General features: G+C 42.1%; 1 protein-coding gene across 10 annotated transcripts in view; it reads left to right on the forward strand.

The window, feature by feature from the left end:
• DLC1 (DLC1 Rho GTPase activating protein) overlaps positions 1-14,255 on the forward strand; it is a 557,617-nt gene that overhangs the window by 498,480 nt on the left and 44,882 nt on the right. Inside the window, exon 1 of one of the 10 annotated variants that reach the window (XM_019466771.2) lies at positions 12,495-12,861. The exons of 8 other annotated variants lie outside the window; for them this stretch is intronic. In XM_019466771.2, coding sequence (XP_019322316.1) covers positions 12,825-12,861 — 37 coding nt within the window. In that variant the 5' untranslated portion in view covers positions 12,495-12,824. Of the gene's footprint in view, positions 1-12,494; positions 12,862-12,935; positions 13,039-14,255 lie in introns of those variants that run through there. One more of the 10 variants, XM_019466774.2, reaches the window with a different exon arrangement.

Genomic DNA, 14,255 nt, shown 5'->3' on the forward strand with positions numbered 1-14,255 from the left:
GAAAAGCGTGGTTCTGGCACGCACTTAGGAAACCCGAGAAACTGGCCCTCGAGGGGAAAGGGTTCTACCCTGTGGCAGGTACAGTCCTGGGATTTGCAATAGCACACTCAATGGACCACAGTTTGCTATTCTGAATTGCTGTGAGTCATGGTAACCTACAGAACAGATGCTTTTTCCTTTCCAACATTTTGTGTTTAATTAGTAGCGTTTTTAAATGCTGGATGTGTTTAGAACCTCATACAAGGAAGTGAAAATGAACATAAATACAGTGTTACACCGTAGTTCAAGACAAACTAGAACCTAAAGCTGGGGGGACCTGAGAGAACTTCTGGTGCAATCCCTTCATTTTACAGTTGAGTAAAGGGGAGACCTGAAATAGTGCTCCCCACTCACATAGTTTGACTTTAAAGCCCTGGTCATAATCGTCATTGCAAAGAGAACCAGATTCAAGTTCTTGCTTCCCTAATTATTAGAAGTATGAAATCAAGCGAGCTATGTAACCTCTCTAAGTTGAATTCCTTATCTGTAATAATAATGTTTACCTCCAAATTGTATTGTATCTAAAACTTAAAATCCTGAGTTAAATGATCCAGCATCCTTGTTCTGTCATGTAAATTATACCTATTTTTATTTATAGATAATTAATATGTAGTATATTATATATCATATATTTTGTGGTATTTTAAATAAACTAAGAATAAAGAGATATTATTATGTGAGCAACTCAAGGCCATGGATAGTATCTATGACCAGGTTAGGAACATGATTTATATCAGATCTCTTCCCTAGTCTACACATGCATAGACCTTAGGATCCTCACGGATTCATTTTTTTAAATTTAGATCTGGAGAACTCAGTCCTGAAATTAAGTAGGCTTTTCTGATTTTTTTTTTTTTTTGCCTTTTATATGTTTTGTCAGCTTACCCCAAAATGGCAATAATCAGTACAGAAGTAGTTTGTTCAACAATAAAACATTTGTATTAGAGACATCCAATCTTGTCTATTCTCTCCCAACAAGTCTTCAAACATCACTCTTCCCCCGTTCATGAGTCTTATTGCCAGGTCTCCTTTTAAAAATGTATAATTCGTTCCCTTGCAATTCCCCCCAAAATGCATCTTAATTCAACTGAATCCATATCAGATAATTGACTGAATCGGTTATGCATGGAAAGCCAAGCCTGACGACAAACTGCAGCCCCATTCTCCTGTTGGCTATTAAAGTAAGTTAATGATCTGGAGCTGTGTAGGGGTTTCCAGAAATAACACTGTAATGACCAACATGCTGTAGTTAGCAGCTAAGGAAAAGAACCGTTTATTTTTTTCAGGCATTGCTCAAACCCATGCCATAGTATCACTATTGTAGGACCCAGTCTACTGTGAAGAAACAGCAACACATGACAACTCAGATGAACGCAAAGCGTCTCCTTAGTGGGAACAAACTCATCAGTGATTTCACTCAACTTTTCAAAACTATGGCTGAGAATCTTCTTTGAGCGCATGCTTTAGAATGACATCTGGATATGGATTTAAAAGTCAAAGTAGGAGGAACCACATAAATGGCTCCTTTACTATTTAAAATTTTAATTTTGAGTATAGTTGATACACAATATTACATTGGTTTTAGGTGCACAACATAATGATTCAACTTCTCTCTATCTTACGCTATGCTCACCACAAGCATAGCTACGACATGTCACCATACAATGCTAGTACAATATCATATTGACTGTATTCCCTTTTATTCCCATAACTTCCTCATTCTGTAACTGGAAGCCTGTGTCTCCCTTTCCCCTTCACCCGTTTTACCCATTCCCCACCCCCTCCCTCTGACAACCATCCGTTTGTTTTCTGTATTTATAGGTCTGCTTGTTTGTTTGTTTGTTTTGTTTTTTTAGATTCGACATATGAGTGCAATCATAGGGTATTCTCTTTCTCTGACTTATTTTACTTAGCATAATGCCCTTTAGGTCCATTCATGGCAAGATCTCATCCTTTTTTTACGGCTGCTCGATACACTATTATATATTTTATACACACACATACACACACCTGCCCCATACCTTCTTTATCCATTCATCTATTGATGGACACTTAGGTTGCTTCCATATCTTGGCTATTATAAATAACGCTGCAGTAAACACTGAGGTGCATATATTGTGTTAAGTTGGTATTTTGTTCTCTTTGGGTAAATACCCAGTAGTGATATTACTGAATTATATGGTATTTCTGGGTTTTTTTTTTTTCAAAGGAACTTCCATACTGTTTTCCACAGTGGCTGTACCAATTTGCATTCCCACTAACAACTCGTGACAGTTCTTTTTTCGTCACATCCTCGTCAACACTTGTTATTTCTTGTCTTTTTGATTTTAGCCATTCTGACAGGTGTGAGATGATATCTCATGGTGTTTTTGATTTGCATTTCCCCAATGATTAGTGATGTGGAGCATCTTTTCATGTGTTTGTTGGCCATCTGTATGTCTTCTTTGGAAAAGTGTCTATGCAGATCCTCTGCCCATTTTTTAATCAGGTTGTTTGGAGGTGTTTTGGTGTTGAATTGTATAAGTTCTTTATATATTTTGGATATTAGCTCCTAATTAGATATATCGTTTGTAAATACCTTCTTCCATTCAGTAGGTTGTCTCTTTATTTCATTGATGGTTTCCTTCACTGTGCAAAAGCTTTTTATTTTGATGTCGTCCCACTAGCTTATTTTTGCTTTTGTTTCCCTTGCCTTGGTAGGCTCATGTAGAAAACTGTTGGTAACACTAATGTCAGAAATTACTGCCTGTGTTCTAGGATTATGTGTTCAGGTTTCACATTAGGTCTTTAGTCTATTTTGAGCTTATTTTTGTCTATGGTGTTAGAAAGTGGTCCAGTTTCATTCTCTTGCATGTAGTTGTCCAACTTTCCCACCACCATTTATTGGAAAGACTGTCTTTTCCTCATTGTGTATTCTTGCTCCTTTGTCATAGATTAATTGACCATGTAAGCGTGGGTTTATTTCTGGGTTCTCTCTTCTATTCCATTGGTCTGTGTTTATTTTTTTGCTGGTCCCATGCTGTTTGATCACTACATCTTTGTAGTACATCTTAAAATCTGGGATTGTGATACCTTCAACTTTGTTCTTCTTTCTCAAGATTGCTTTGGTTTTTCGGGGTCTTTTATGGTTCCACACAAATTTTAGTATTATTTGTTCTAGTCTTGTGAAAAGCGCTGTTGGTAGTTTGATAGGGATTGCATTAAATCTGTAGAGTGCTTTGGGTAGTATGGACATTTTAACAATATTAATTCTTCCAATCCATAGCCTGGAATATCTTTCCAATAAATGGTTCCTTTGAACAAGATGGTAGAGATCAATACTAAAAATAGTTTTTTGCCCACAAAGCTAAAAGCTAAAATGACCATACTGGTGTTGTACTTAGTTCCAGAAAAGTTCTTGGATGTCCCAAGATTTTTTTTATTAGTAGATACATATGTACACACACACACACACACACACACACTGCACTTAGAGAGAAGTTGAAAGTCAAAAAGTTTCTCAAAAATTCAATGCCCCTAGGTCTCCATCTGGTACCCTGACCCTGACCCTGCTACCTTTTTTGCAGAGGCTTTGATGGAGTCTCATTCTATGCAAGACAGCTCTATGTGATGTTAGGGCAGATAGAAAAATCAAATAAGACAGCTAGAATATTTGAGTAAGACATGAAACCTATAATTAAAAATAAAGCAAAATATCTCAGACATTAAATGACCTTGTTTTGCAAATTGATTTTGTGTCAGCATTTCTGGCTTCAAATTGTATAGAGGAAACTACTTAAGTAAACGCCTAGTTAATAATTGAAAAAAACAAATAAGTAAGACCTTTGAATTCTGTTTGAATCTTGTTAATTTTTCTGAGTATCATAAATAAACAAGCTTAAAAGGCAGATGAGAAACTAGTAAAAATATTTTTATAATAAATTACAAATGGTTAATGTTCCTAATATATAAGTAATATTTTTAAATCAGTAACAAAAGACAAAATGCTTCATCGAACAAGAAAGAACTATAGGACTAAATAGGCAATTTTAAAAAATACAACTAGTTAATAAATATGAAAATATTCAACCAGTGTATCAAAAGGACCAGAAACAAGAGAATAGATGCTGTATGATTTCACTTGCGCTTTTTTGTTTGTTTTTTGTTTTGTTTTGTTTTGCTTTGTTTTGTTTTGTTGAGAGACAGAGAGAGCAAGCAGGGAAGGGGCAGAAAGACAGGGAGAGAGAGAGAATCCCAAACAGCCTCCACACTATCAGCGCAGAGCCTGATGTGGGGCTCAAGTTTACCAACTGTGAGATAATGACCTGAGCTGAAACCAAGAGTTAGACGCTTAAACTACTGAGCCACCCAGGTACCCCTGTGTGATTTCACTTACATAAGGTACTTGGAATAGTCCAGTTGCTAGAGACAGCAAGTAGAACCCTGTCCGAAAGGGCTGGGGGTGGGGGAGCAGACCGGGGACTTGTTGTTAAAGAAATACAAAATTTCAGTTGGGGAAGATGAGAAAATTCTGGAGAGGGATAGTGGTGATAGTTACACAACATTAATGGACGTAATGCTGCTAAACTATACATTTAATAATGGCTAAAGTGGTATATTTTACTACAGTAAAGCAAATTCAGCCAGTTTAGTATGCAAAAAAATGTAGACTTAAACAGTAATGAGATAATACCTTTTTGCTCATTAACATAGCAGTAGGAATGGAAATTATAGTGCTGGCAATACTTAAGTGGAGAGAAATGGGAACATTCAAACACTGGTAAAATGTAAGATAGGCACAAAGTTTCTGGATGACAGTTTAGAAATATGTATCAAATGTCCCAATACCCTGCAGCCTCTTAGTTCAAAGTACATAAGTGAATTTTCTTAAAGAAATTATCATTCTTGCTCTTTTGAAATTTCTTATACAAGAATGTGCAGCAAATAAAATGCTGAAACATTTATTTGCTTATTTTTTTTTATTTTATATTATTTTATTTTATTATTATTTTTTTTTTTTACATTTGTTTATTTTTGGGATACAGAGCACAAGTTGGGAGGGGCAGAGAGAGAAGGAGACAGAATCTAAAGCAGGCTCCAGGTTCTGAGCTGTCAGCACAGAGCTCAATGCCAGGCTTGAACCCGCAAACTACAAGATCATGGCCTGAGCTGGAGTCAGACACTTAACTGACTGACCCACCCAGGTGCCCCTATTTTTTATTTGAGAGAGATAGAGAGAGAGAGAGAGAGCAAGCAGGGGGAGAGGGACAGAGGGAGAGAGAGAGAGAGAGAGAGAGAGAGAGAGAATCTTAACCAGGCCACATGCTCAGTGCAGAGCCCAACATGGGGCTCGATCCCACAACCCTGGGATCATGACCTCATGAGTCAGATGCTCAACCAACTGAGCCACCCAGGCACCCCAACATTGATTAATTGATTTGTGGAGAAACCCATAAGATAGAATATGAAGCAACTATAAACAGTCACATTCTTCAGGTATAGTAAATGAAATAAGATATTACAAAACAATATCAACTATGATCCCAATTTTATACAACAAAATATCTGTACTTAAAAACCTGATTGGGAGGATAGACATAAAAATGGAATACAGAGGGGCGCCTGGGTGGCTCAGTCGGTTAAGCATCTGACTTCGGCTCAGGTCATGATGTCGCGGTCCGTGAGTTCAAGCCCCGCATCAGGCTCTGTGCTGACAGCTCAGAGCCTGGAGCCTGTTTCAAATTCTGTGTCTCCCTCTCTCTCTGACTCTCCCATGTTCATGCTGTCTCTCCCTGTCTCAAAAATAAATAAACGTTAAAAAAATTTTTTTTAAAAATGGAATACAGATGTCTGCAATTATCTCTGGTAGTGCAATTATGAGAAGGTTAACTTTTTTCTTTATGCTTTTCCATGTTTTCTAACCTTTCTAGCAATGGATATTTTATAATCGTAAAATTTAAATAATAAGAAAGCAAAGGATTAAATATTATTAGTACTCACAAAATAATGTCCATCCTGAGCTTTCAATGAATTATTTGCCTCCAGCCCCCAAACACTATTAAATGTCCGAAAAGACAAAGAATCAAAGGACGCCATTAAAATTGGCTAATTCAGGGGCGCCAGGGTGGGTCAGTCTGTTAAGCATCCAACTCTTGATTTTGGCTCAGGTCCAAATCTCAGGGTTTCCTGAGTTCGAGCCCCTCTCTGGCTCTCTCAAAATAAATAAATATTAAAAAATTAAAATAAAATTGGCTAATTCGATGGAAAAGTAGCCCAGTTTCTTTCATGGAGGCAATTTCTACTTTTTTTTTTTTTTAAATACTTATTTTTTGAGAGAAAGAGAGAGAGAGACAGAGTGTGAGTCGGGGAGGGGCAGAGAGAGAGGGACACACAGAATCCGAAGCAGGCTCCAGGCTCTGAGTTGTCCACATAGAGCCCCACGTGGGGCTCCAACTCATGAACCGTGAGATCGTGACCTGAGCCCAAGTCAGTTACTTAACCGACTGAGCCACCCAGGCGCCCTGGCAATTTCTATTTTGTATTAGCTTGATCTTTGTGTCTTCAGAGCACACATGAAAGAATCAGAGCAGTCATTGGCAAAGACCAAATGGAAGTTGGGAGGGGCAAGAGCTCTGACTTGGTGCCAGTACCCTCTGGGCTCCCTCCTTCCCTGCATGCTGAGCCCCGAGGCCTTGGGCTAATCGTGTACCTGAGCTGCTAAATGAAATTGTCTTTAAGAGGAAACTCTACCGTAAATATTGTAATTATCTCAGGAAAGAGTGTCCGTTGATTTATCAAATCAGGATTGAGATTTCAGTATATTCAGACCCTCCACTGAACTATTACAGAACTGTATCTGTACCTACTTTGCACCTAAGAGTTTGCTCCTCCAAGCCCTCTCTGCATGTTCTTTTGTTGTTGTTATTTACTGAACAACATTTAATGAATGAATGAATTTAATGAACGACAACGATTATGGAGACATAATCAACATATAACATTAATTTCAGAGTTGAAATATTATATATACATATATATTATTACAAATTATTATATATATTATATTATAAGTTATTACATATATTATTCTAAATACATGATTATCAAAATTATGTTATTATTATAATATAAATTTATATTATTACATATAAATATTATATATACATGTATATATATGTATATATTGCAAAATGATCACCACAGTAAATCTAGTTCAAATTGGTCACCACACATAGTTACAAACTGTTTTTTCTTGTGATGAGAACTTTTCAGATCTACTCTCTTAACAGTTTACAGATACCTAGTACAGTGGCTTCAGTCGTCATGCTGTATACTCCATCCCCAGGATGTATTGATTCATGTTCATTTTTGCTTCACCAGCACACTGCCTTTTCCGAGGTCTAATAAATAATTGTTGGATGATGAAAGCACTATGCCAGGCTGGTTCATATGGGATTTAAGTGATTATCTCAAAAGTAGATTTATCTTACATTTATGCATGAACAAGGGACTCCCCGCTCCTCTAAAAATATCACTGGTAGACTAGGTCACCTTCCCCATATTTTAAACTTAAAACTTAAACTTAAAGTTGTTCAGAAGACATAATCGAAAAAGGTCTGACTGAACAAGAGAGCTACTCTAAATAAAATTTAAAGGGGGTGAATCTATTTCACTGACTAGCCCTCTCTTTTCCTCTTCTTTCCCCACCTGATACCTCCAGCATTGGGGTTTTAAACATTTTTTTTTTTAATTAAAAAAATTTTTTTAATCTTGATTTATCTTTGAGAGAGAAGGAGAGACCGAGCACGAGCAGGGGAGAGGCAGAGAGAGGGAGACTACCTGAGAGAGAGAGAGAGAGAGAGAGACAGAATCTGAAGCAGGCTCCAGGCTCCGAGCTGACCCAGGGCTCGAACTCATGAACTGTGAGATCATGACCTGAGCCAAAGTCAGACGCTTAACTGACTGAGCCACCGAGTTGCCCCTTACACACTTCTGAAAAGGTTAAATACCAGGGTGGACAGTGGGGGAAGAACCCAGACTTGGCCATGGAAACTTAAACATAAGTGCGTATTTTAAGGACAATCATTAAATTTCAAATTTAATTATTTCTCTTTTAAAAAAAAAATTGTATTAGTTTTCTTTATTTTTGAGAGGCAGAGAGAGACAGAGCACATGTGGGGGAGGGGCAGAGAGAGAGGGAGACACAGAATGAGAAGCAGACTCCAGGCTCTGAGCTGTCAGCACACAGCCCGACGCAGGGCTGGAACTCAAGAACCCCGTGAGATCAAGACCTGAGCCAAAGTCGGCCGCTCAACCAAATGAGCCACCCAGGCGCCCCTTTAGTTATTTCTCTTAATCGAATACTGTTTAAAAATTATTTCCAAAACTTTCTATTATTTGTCATATTTCCTTTGAACATTACAAATAATTTCTTTCCACACTGATTTCACAATGCCCCATTGAACACAAATTATATTACAACAGTTTCCAAACTCAGGCAGCTTTGAGTTCCTGTGGGAAAGAAATACATTTCCAAAGACACTGCTTGCTTCATATCACTAGAGCAGAGGTTTAAACCAGTTGCCCTGGAGCTAAATGAAGCTCAAAGTTGCAATTACTTGGAATTAGTTTAGATTTTTAAGTAGTTGCCATCATCTAAAAATTGGGAGGCTTGAAATAAAATTATAGAAAGCTAGGAGGCTCTTGAAAAATCTTTAAACCCAGAACCATGGGGTAGCTGTGTTAGCACAGGCCAACAATCAAGTGAGCCTGAGTGATCCTGCCCCCTTGGGGAGAGCTGGGTTCCCCAGGTCTCCCCACCCCACTGTGGCTTGCTTTCCTCACCAGTGTTATCTGCCTGAGTGTCTGTAGACATTTGAGTTTTTTTTAAAAAAATGCATTATACTGGCAGAAAATGCTAGAGGATGTCCTTGGGCAATATCAATGGTATCTAATCTTAATCATTAATATAGAGTAGGAGCCAGAGTCACTTAGCTTTCTGTCATTTAGGATGTGATTTTTCTTGCCTTGATAACACACAGTGGAATGTGAAAACATCCACACGATAGGATATCCCAGTGAACAGCTTCCATGAACCTGATGACCAAACTCAGAACATGGCAGCAAGTAAACAGCACAGGCCCTTGTTCTTGTGTCGAATTGCGGCAACAAAACCTGGTGTAATTTGTGATGTTTTTTTCATTGTCATGGGTTGAAGGGGTTTGGGAGGACAATAGACTGCTGGTGGGGAAAATGGGCCACTTAATCCCTGCCTCTCAGAGTCCAGTGTTTCAATACCCAATGTCAGTTAACACAACTTAGCCAACAAGCCTAGTCTACTGTCATCTGCCTACAACAGAAGAAATGAAACGTGGGGTGATGAGTTGAAGGCTAAATGAAGGGGAAGGAGTCGGCACTGTCCCAGGGACCCTCTTTCATCTGGTAAAGCACCGCTGTTTGTTGATAGTCTTAATGACTTTTCCACTCCTTCCTTCCCCTACTTTGTAGAGGTGCCTTAGATTCATCAAGGTTAAAGTCAAGATCTCATTTTGTTTTGTTTTAGTCTTCTCCTGGATGACTATTTAAATAGAAACTTCATGTTTCTGTTTGATGTGCCCCCTTAGTAATAGTAAGAATAATGACTAACATCACCAAGTGCTTATTATGCGCTGAGCACTTAGGTGCATTACCCTATTCAATTCTCATTAAAAACCTCAGAAGATAGGCACTAGTTCAACCTCCTTTCTTAAAGATGAAGATACTGAAGTTTGAGAGGCAATATAATGTATTCCTCACTTGGCTATTAAGTGGCCCGACCAGAAAAGTCCTGCTTTCAGCCACTGTTGTACAGGTTAAGCAGCCTTCAAAATGTAGCACATCCATTTCTATCAAGAGTAAGAATTAAAACGATGAAAAGTGGGATTTGGCTCAGGACACAGGCTATGGATAAACCAAAGAATGGAAGAAGGTGAAGAGATTCAGGGAAGGCCACATGCAAAACAAAAAAATACCTCACCAAGGATAATGTTTTTGGAGTTATTAGTAGTATTAGATGATGAGAAATCCATGTTGCAGGAACCTCTAGAGAAATGTGATGAAATTAGAGAAGATCCAGAGAAGACATCATCAATAATCAAGGAGAAAGGAATGGAGTTTGAGCAAGAAGAGGTGAAAAGATTAGCGTGTTTTATTCTCAAATACTTAGTGGGGGTAGTTGTATAGGGATTGCACAAACTCCCAGAAACCTAATTAAATTGGATGTAACTTCACCCAACTACTAGTAAACATTAAGAAATTATTCTGAGAGTTAATATGCTTTGGGGGAGATGCTTTGAATATCTGTATTTTTAGAGTCTGGATTTTTAATAAATAAGGGAAATTAGCATGTTTAGGAGGTATATTCCTATTTTCTAAGTTTAAAGTACACACTACTGCCTGAGTGGTCTTTTCAAAATTGCAGGTCTGGCCAGGGGATGCCTTCATCCATTAAAATGGCTTCTCACCATCAATAACTGGAAAGGATAAAACAGTCCTTAACACAGTCACGCAGGGAATTGAAAAGTTCTTGCCCTTACTTTTCCAGCCTCCCCTGGAATCACACTCCACCTTGCTGGCAACTGTGGGCATTTTGACGGTTCCCCCAGCATCCAAACTTCAGAGGGCAGCTCTTCTTGCCTTCTTGGACTCTACTTTCTGGACATTCACAGCACCTCTTTTTCACATGCCCCTTGTTGCTTCCCCACCAGATGTAAACTCTGAGCAGGCAGAGGTGGGCAGACCCTTGCCTACTTTGGTGTCCCCAGCAGTTGTTAAGTAGGTAAAAGCCCTAGAAATATCTGTTGAATAGAAACCCAAACCTGCAAGGCCACTCTCCAGAGCCAGCATTCTGATTTGGGTACATTAGAGAGCCAGTGGTAGAATTAGCATTTTTATTGCTTTTTAAAAAACTGGAGTGAAAAAGTGTCTTCTGTATGTCTTCTGTATTTAAAATACATAATTTAAAATACATAATACCATAATTAAGACAGACTAGTCTCCCATTTGCATTTAACCCTATTTAAAGAGACCTTCCCACAACTCCTCTCTCCCCTCCCCTCCTTTATGTATCTCCATCCAAGACACTATTAAATATTTCATTTATTTGCTTCATTTATTGTGCATCTTCCCCACTAGGAAGTAAATTTTAGTAGGGAAGAGAAGTTTCTCTTTTTTGGTCACTGCCATAGTTCCAGAGCCTGGAACAATGTTTGGCACATAATAAATGCTCTTGATTTATTTGTTGAATGAATGAGTTTAATAGTTTTCTTTGACCAGAGGTAATAGACAGAAAGCACCAATTAGCCCCAAAGTAATGCAACCCCAGTCTGAATTTTTAAATATCTTTCAGAGGTTGTATTCACTTGTGATCTTTAAAAATGAGGCTTTCCATTATATCAGGGGCCCTCATATTACAGTGTATCAGAATCACCGAAGGATTTGTAAAAGTGCAGATTATCACCATCGGAAATTATTCTCTGGTGGGGCTCCTGGGTGGCCCAGTTGGTTGAACGGCCATCCTCAGCTCAGGTCACGATCTCACAGTTCATGAGTTCGAGCCCTGCGTCAGGCTCCGTGCTGACAGCTCAGAGGCTGGAGCCTGCTTTGGACTCTGTGTCTTCCTCTCTCTGTGTGCCTCCCCAATCATGCTCTGTCTCTCTCTCTCTCAAAAATAAATAAATATTTTTTAAAAATGATTCTCTAGTATATTCGACTGGTCCTACCAGTTAGTTACAGGAGGTGCACTGGGTTGAGGCCCAAGGTCCATAGTTTGGAAGACACTGTGTGTACACAATAGACTCAACACGTGCTGAGTAAAAACCCAATCCCTCTGTAGAGCGGTGATAATTACTTACACTTGTCCTGTACCCCTGCAAGCTTTCGCAATGAATGATGACTGTCCAAGGGACAGGTATTCTTCTTCCCATTCTAGATTCATCCCTACCTCCCTGATTCCCCTCCTTTGTGCAAATTTAGGCGGTTCCCGCATAATGTAAGGCAGAATCATAGAGAAAATTTTAAGTGTGCAAAGCCAACAAGAAAAAGAGGGAAAGTGCGCGATATCGCAGAGTCCAGCTCACGCTTCCCCCCACCGCAAGTAAATGCCTCGAGGCTACAGCCTTTGCCTTCACCCCGGGGGCCCACAATTGAACAGTTCGGGAAGCCTCCCCCTGCAGACGTGGAGGCCAGAGGAAAACATTCCAGCCCCGGGCCGTGGAGGCGCGGGGGCGGGGCCGAGGGGGCGGGGTCAGGGGACGGCCAGAGGCTGTGGCTGGCTCTCCTGCTGCCTGGAGGAGGTGACGGGCGGAGCAACAAGGGGCGGGGTCTGGGGCGGGGCCTCGGACCTGAGGACCGTCAGAAGCTGCGGCCCACTACTTAGGAGGCGCGGAGGAGGCCACGCTGCCCAGCCTAGACCCTCCCCTCGGGGGCGGGCCCTGCGGGAGGGCGCGGCCGGAGAGGCGCGCGGGAGGCAGAGCGCTCCAGCAGCTGGAGCGAAGGCGCTTAGCTCCTGACCCGGCCATGGCCGAAGTTCTCCTCAACAGGAGCAACCGCTCCCGTGCTTCTTGCCCCTCTCCCTGAGCTCTCTCTCCCTTTGACCTCTGGAAAACGCCGAGTTCTTTCTGGGGCCGTGGCGAGGGGTGCGGAGCGGCGAGCAAGGATGCGCTAAGAACCGCCAGCGCGCGTGTCTCGGGTGCCGCCGTGGGTGCAGGCGCGGGAGTTGAGCTGCCTCGACTTCCCCACCGCGCTCCCGCAACCCCCCGCCGCTGTTGATGTGCAGGGAGAAGCCGGACATCATGATCCTAACACGTAAGCTAGACTTGTGCCTTGCCGTCGGGCCAGCTGCGGGAGCCAGCTGCGGAGGGGACTCGCCGCGGAGGAAATGTCACCCCGCCTTGTCAAGTCGGTGCCTGTCGTTCTGTGCTTTTAAACGGCTTTCCGAGGAAGCTCGGGACCGAGTCGCCCAAATTTCTCGGAGTGGAGGAGGTGGAGTGTGGGAAAAACGAGCGTCATGGTTTGGGGAGGGAGGTCTTAATTTGGGGTAATGACTCCTGGCAACTCACTGCTACGGGGTCACGGGACGGCGCGCCCGGTGGGCTCCTGGAAGGGCTGGGGGCCGGGGGCAACCGCGACTAATGAACTGAAGCCCACGCTAACTTCCCGCTGGGGCTGCGGGTGCACACCCGGAGGGGGGCACACGGAGGGCCGGCTGCCAGCCCGGCCGCGCCGGCGGCCCTGCCCTAAGTCCCAGGCGAAGGGCTCTGGTTCCCAGAGGCGCTGCGCGACCGCCTTTCCGGGGACGTTCGGGGCTCCGTGACTACAGCCCTTCACTATGCAAGTCCGAAATCGGTGTGGACTCCCTGAGAGTTTATTATTTGGGGATGTTCAGGCCGCAGTGACCCTTGAAAATGGTTGTTTTTTTTTTAAACTGCTTGAAAGTAAATTGAGGAAAAATTATTCTAATTTCAAACGGTTTTTGCTCAAATATTTTCAATGCTGGAAAGTAATTCAGACTTAGAAAGGGTTTTGGTGGCTGCTGGCCCCTGGAGAGGGTTGCAAGCCCCTTGGCTTACGTGTGAGGGGCGCCTGCTGGGAAGGTTGCCGGGTGCCTTCACGTGCTGGGGCGTTGAATCGGGTTTCCTAAAATGCGGGGTGGAGATGCCCACGCCCTTGTCTCCGGAGGAGGCGCCAGCGCGGGGCGAGTCCCTGGGCCGGCGAGAGGAAGGAAGGAAGCACGCCCGACTTTTTGCGTAGCGAAGTCACGGCCTTTGGGAACGCTGCCCCACGCTGCCTCTGTGTCCCTGTCCCCATCTCCGACGTCACCGGCTGAGACTTTGATCCTTCCGAAGGAGTTTCTCCCCTGGCCACAGCAAATTGGCCCTGCCACGTGTAATTTGCAGATTATGCAAATCCGCTCATTTTTCCAGCGTACATCCCCTGTTGCGTGCGAGGGGAATCAAAACAGACCAGGGTGAGCCTGGCGAAGTAGGAGCCCTAGGTCCGCAGCCTGCTCGCTGGGCGCATCTGGGAAGTGTTGAGACCTCTCTGCACCTCCTTCGTCTGCATCTCAGGGGTAATAACTGTATTTACCACGCGAGAAGGTTGTGGGGATCAAATGAGCTAATACAAGCGTTTAGTACCGTGCCTGGTATTGATGGTTCACAAATATCCAATTTGTGCTGATCACTGTGGAAGGAAACGCC

This window comes from Panthera pardus, unplaced genomic scaffold, assembly GCF_024362965.1.
Source record: "Panthera pardus isolate Hobbes unplaced genomic scaffold, ASM2436296v1 HiC_scaffold_13, whole genome shotgun sequence".
NCBI classification, from domain to species: domain Eukaryota; kingdom Metazoa; phylum Chordata; class Mammalia; order Carnivora; family Felidae; genus Panthera; species Panthera pardus.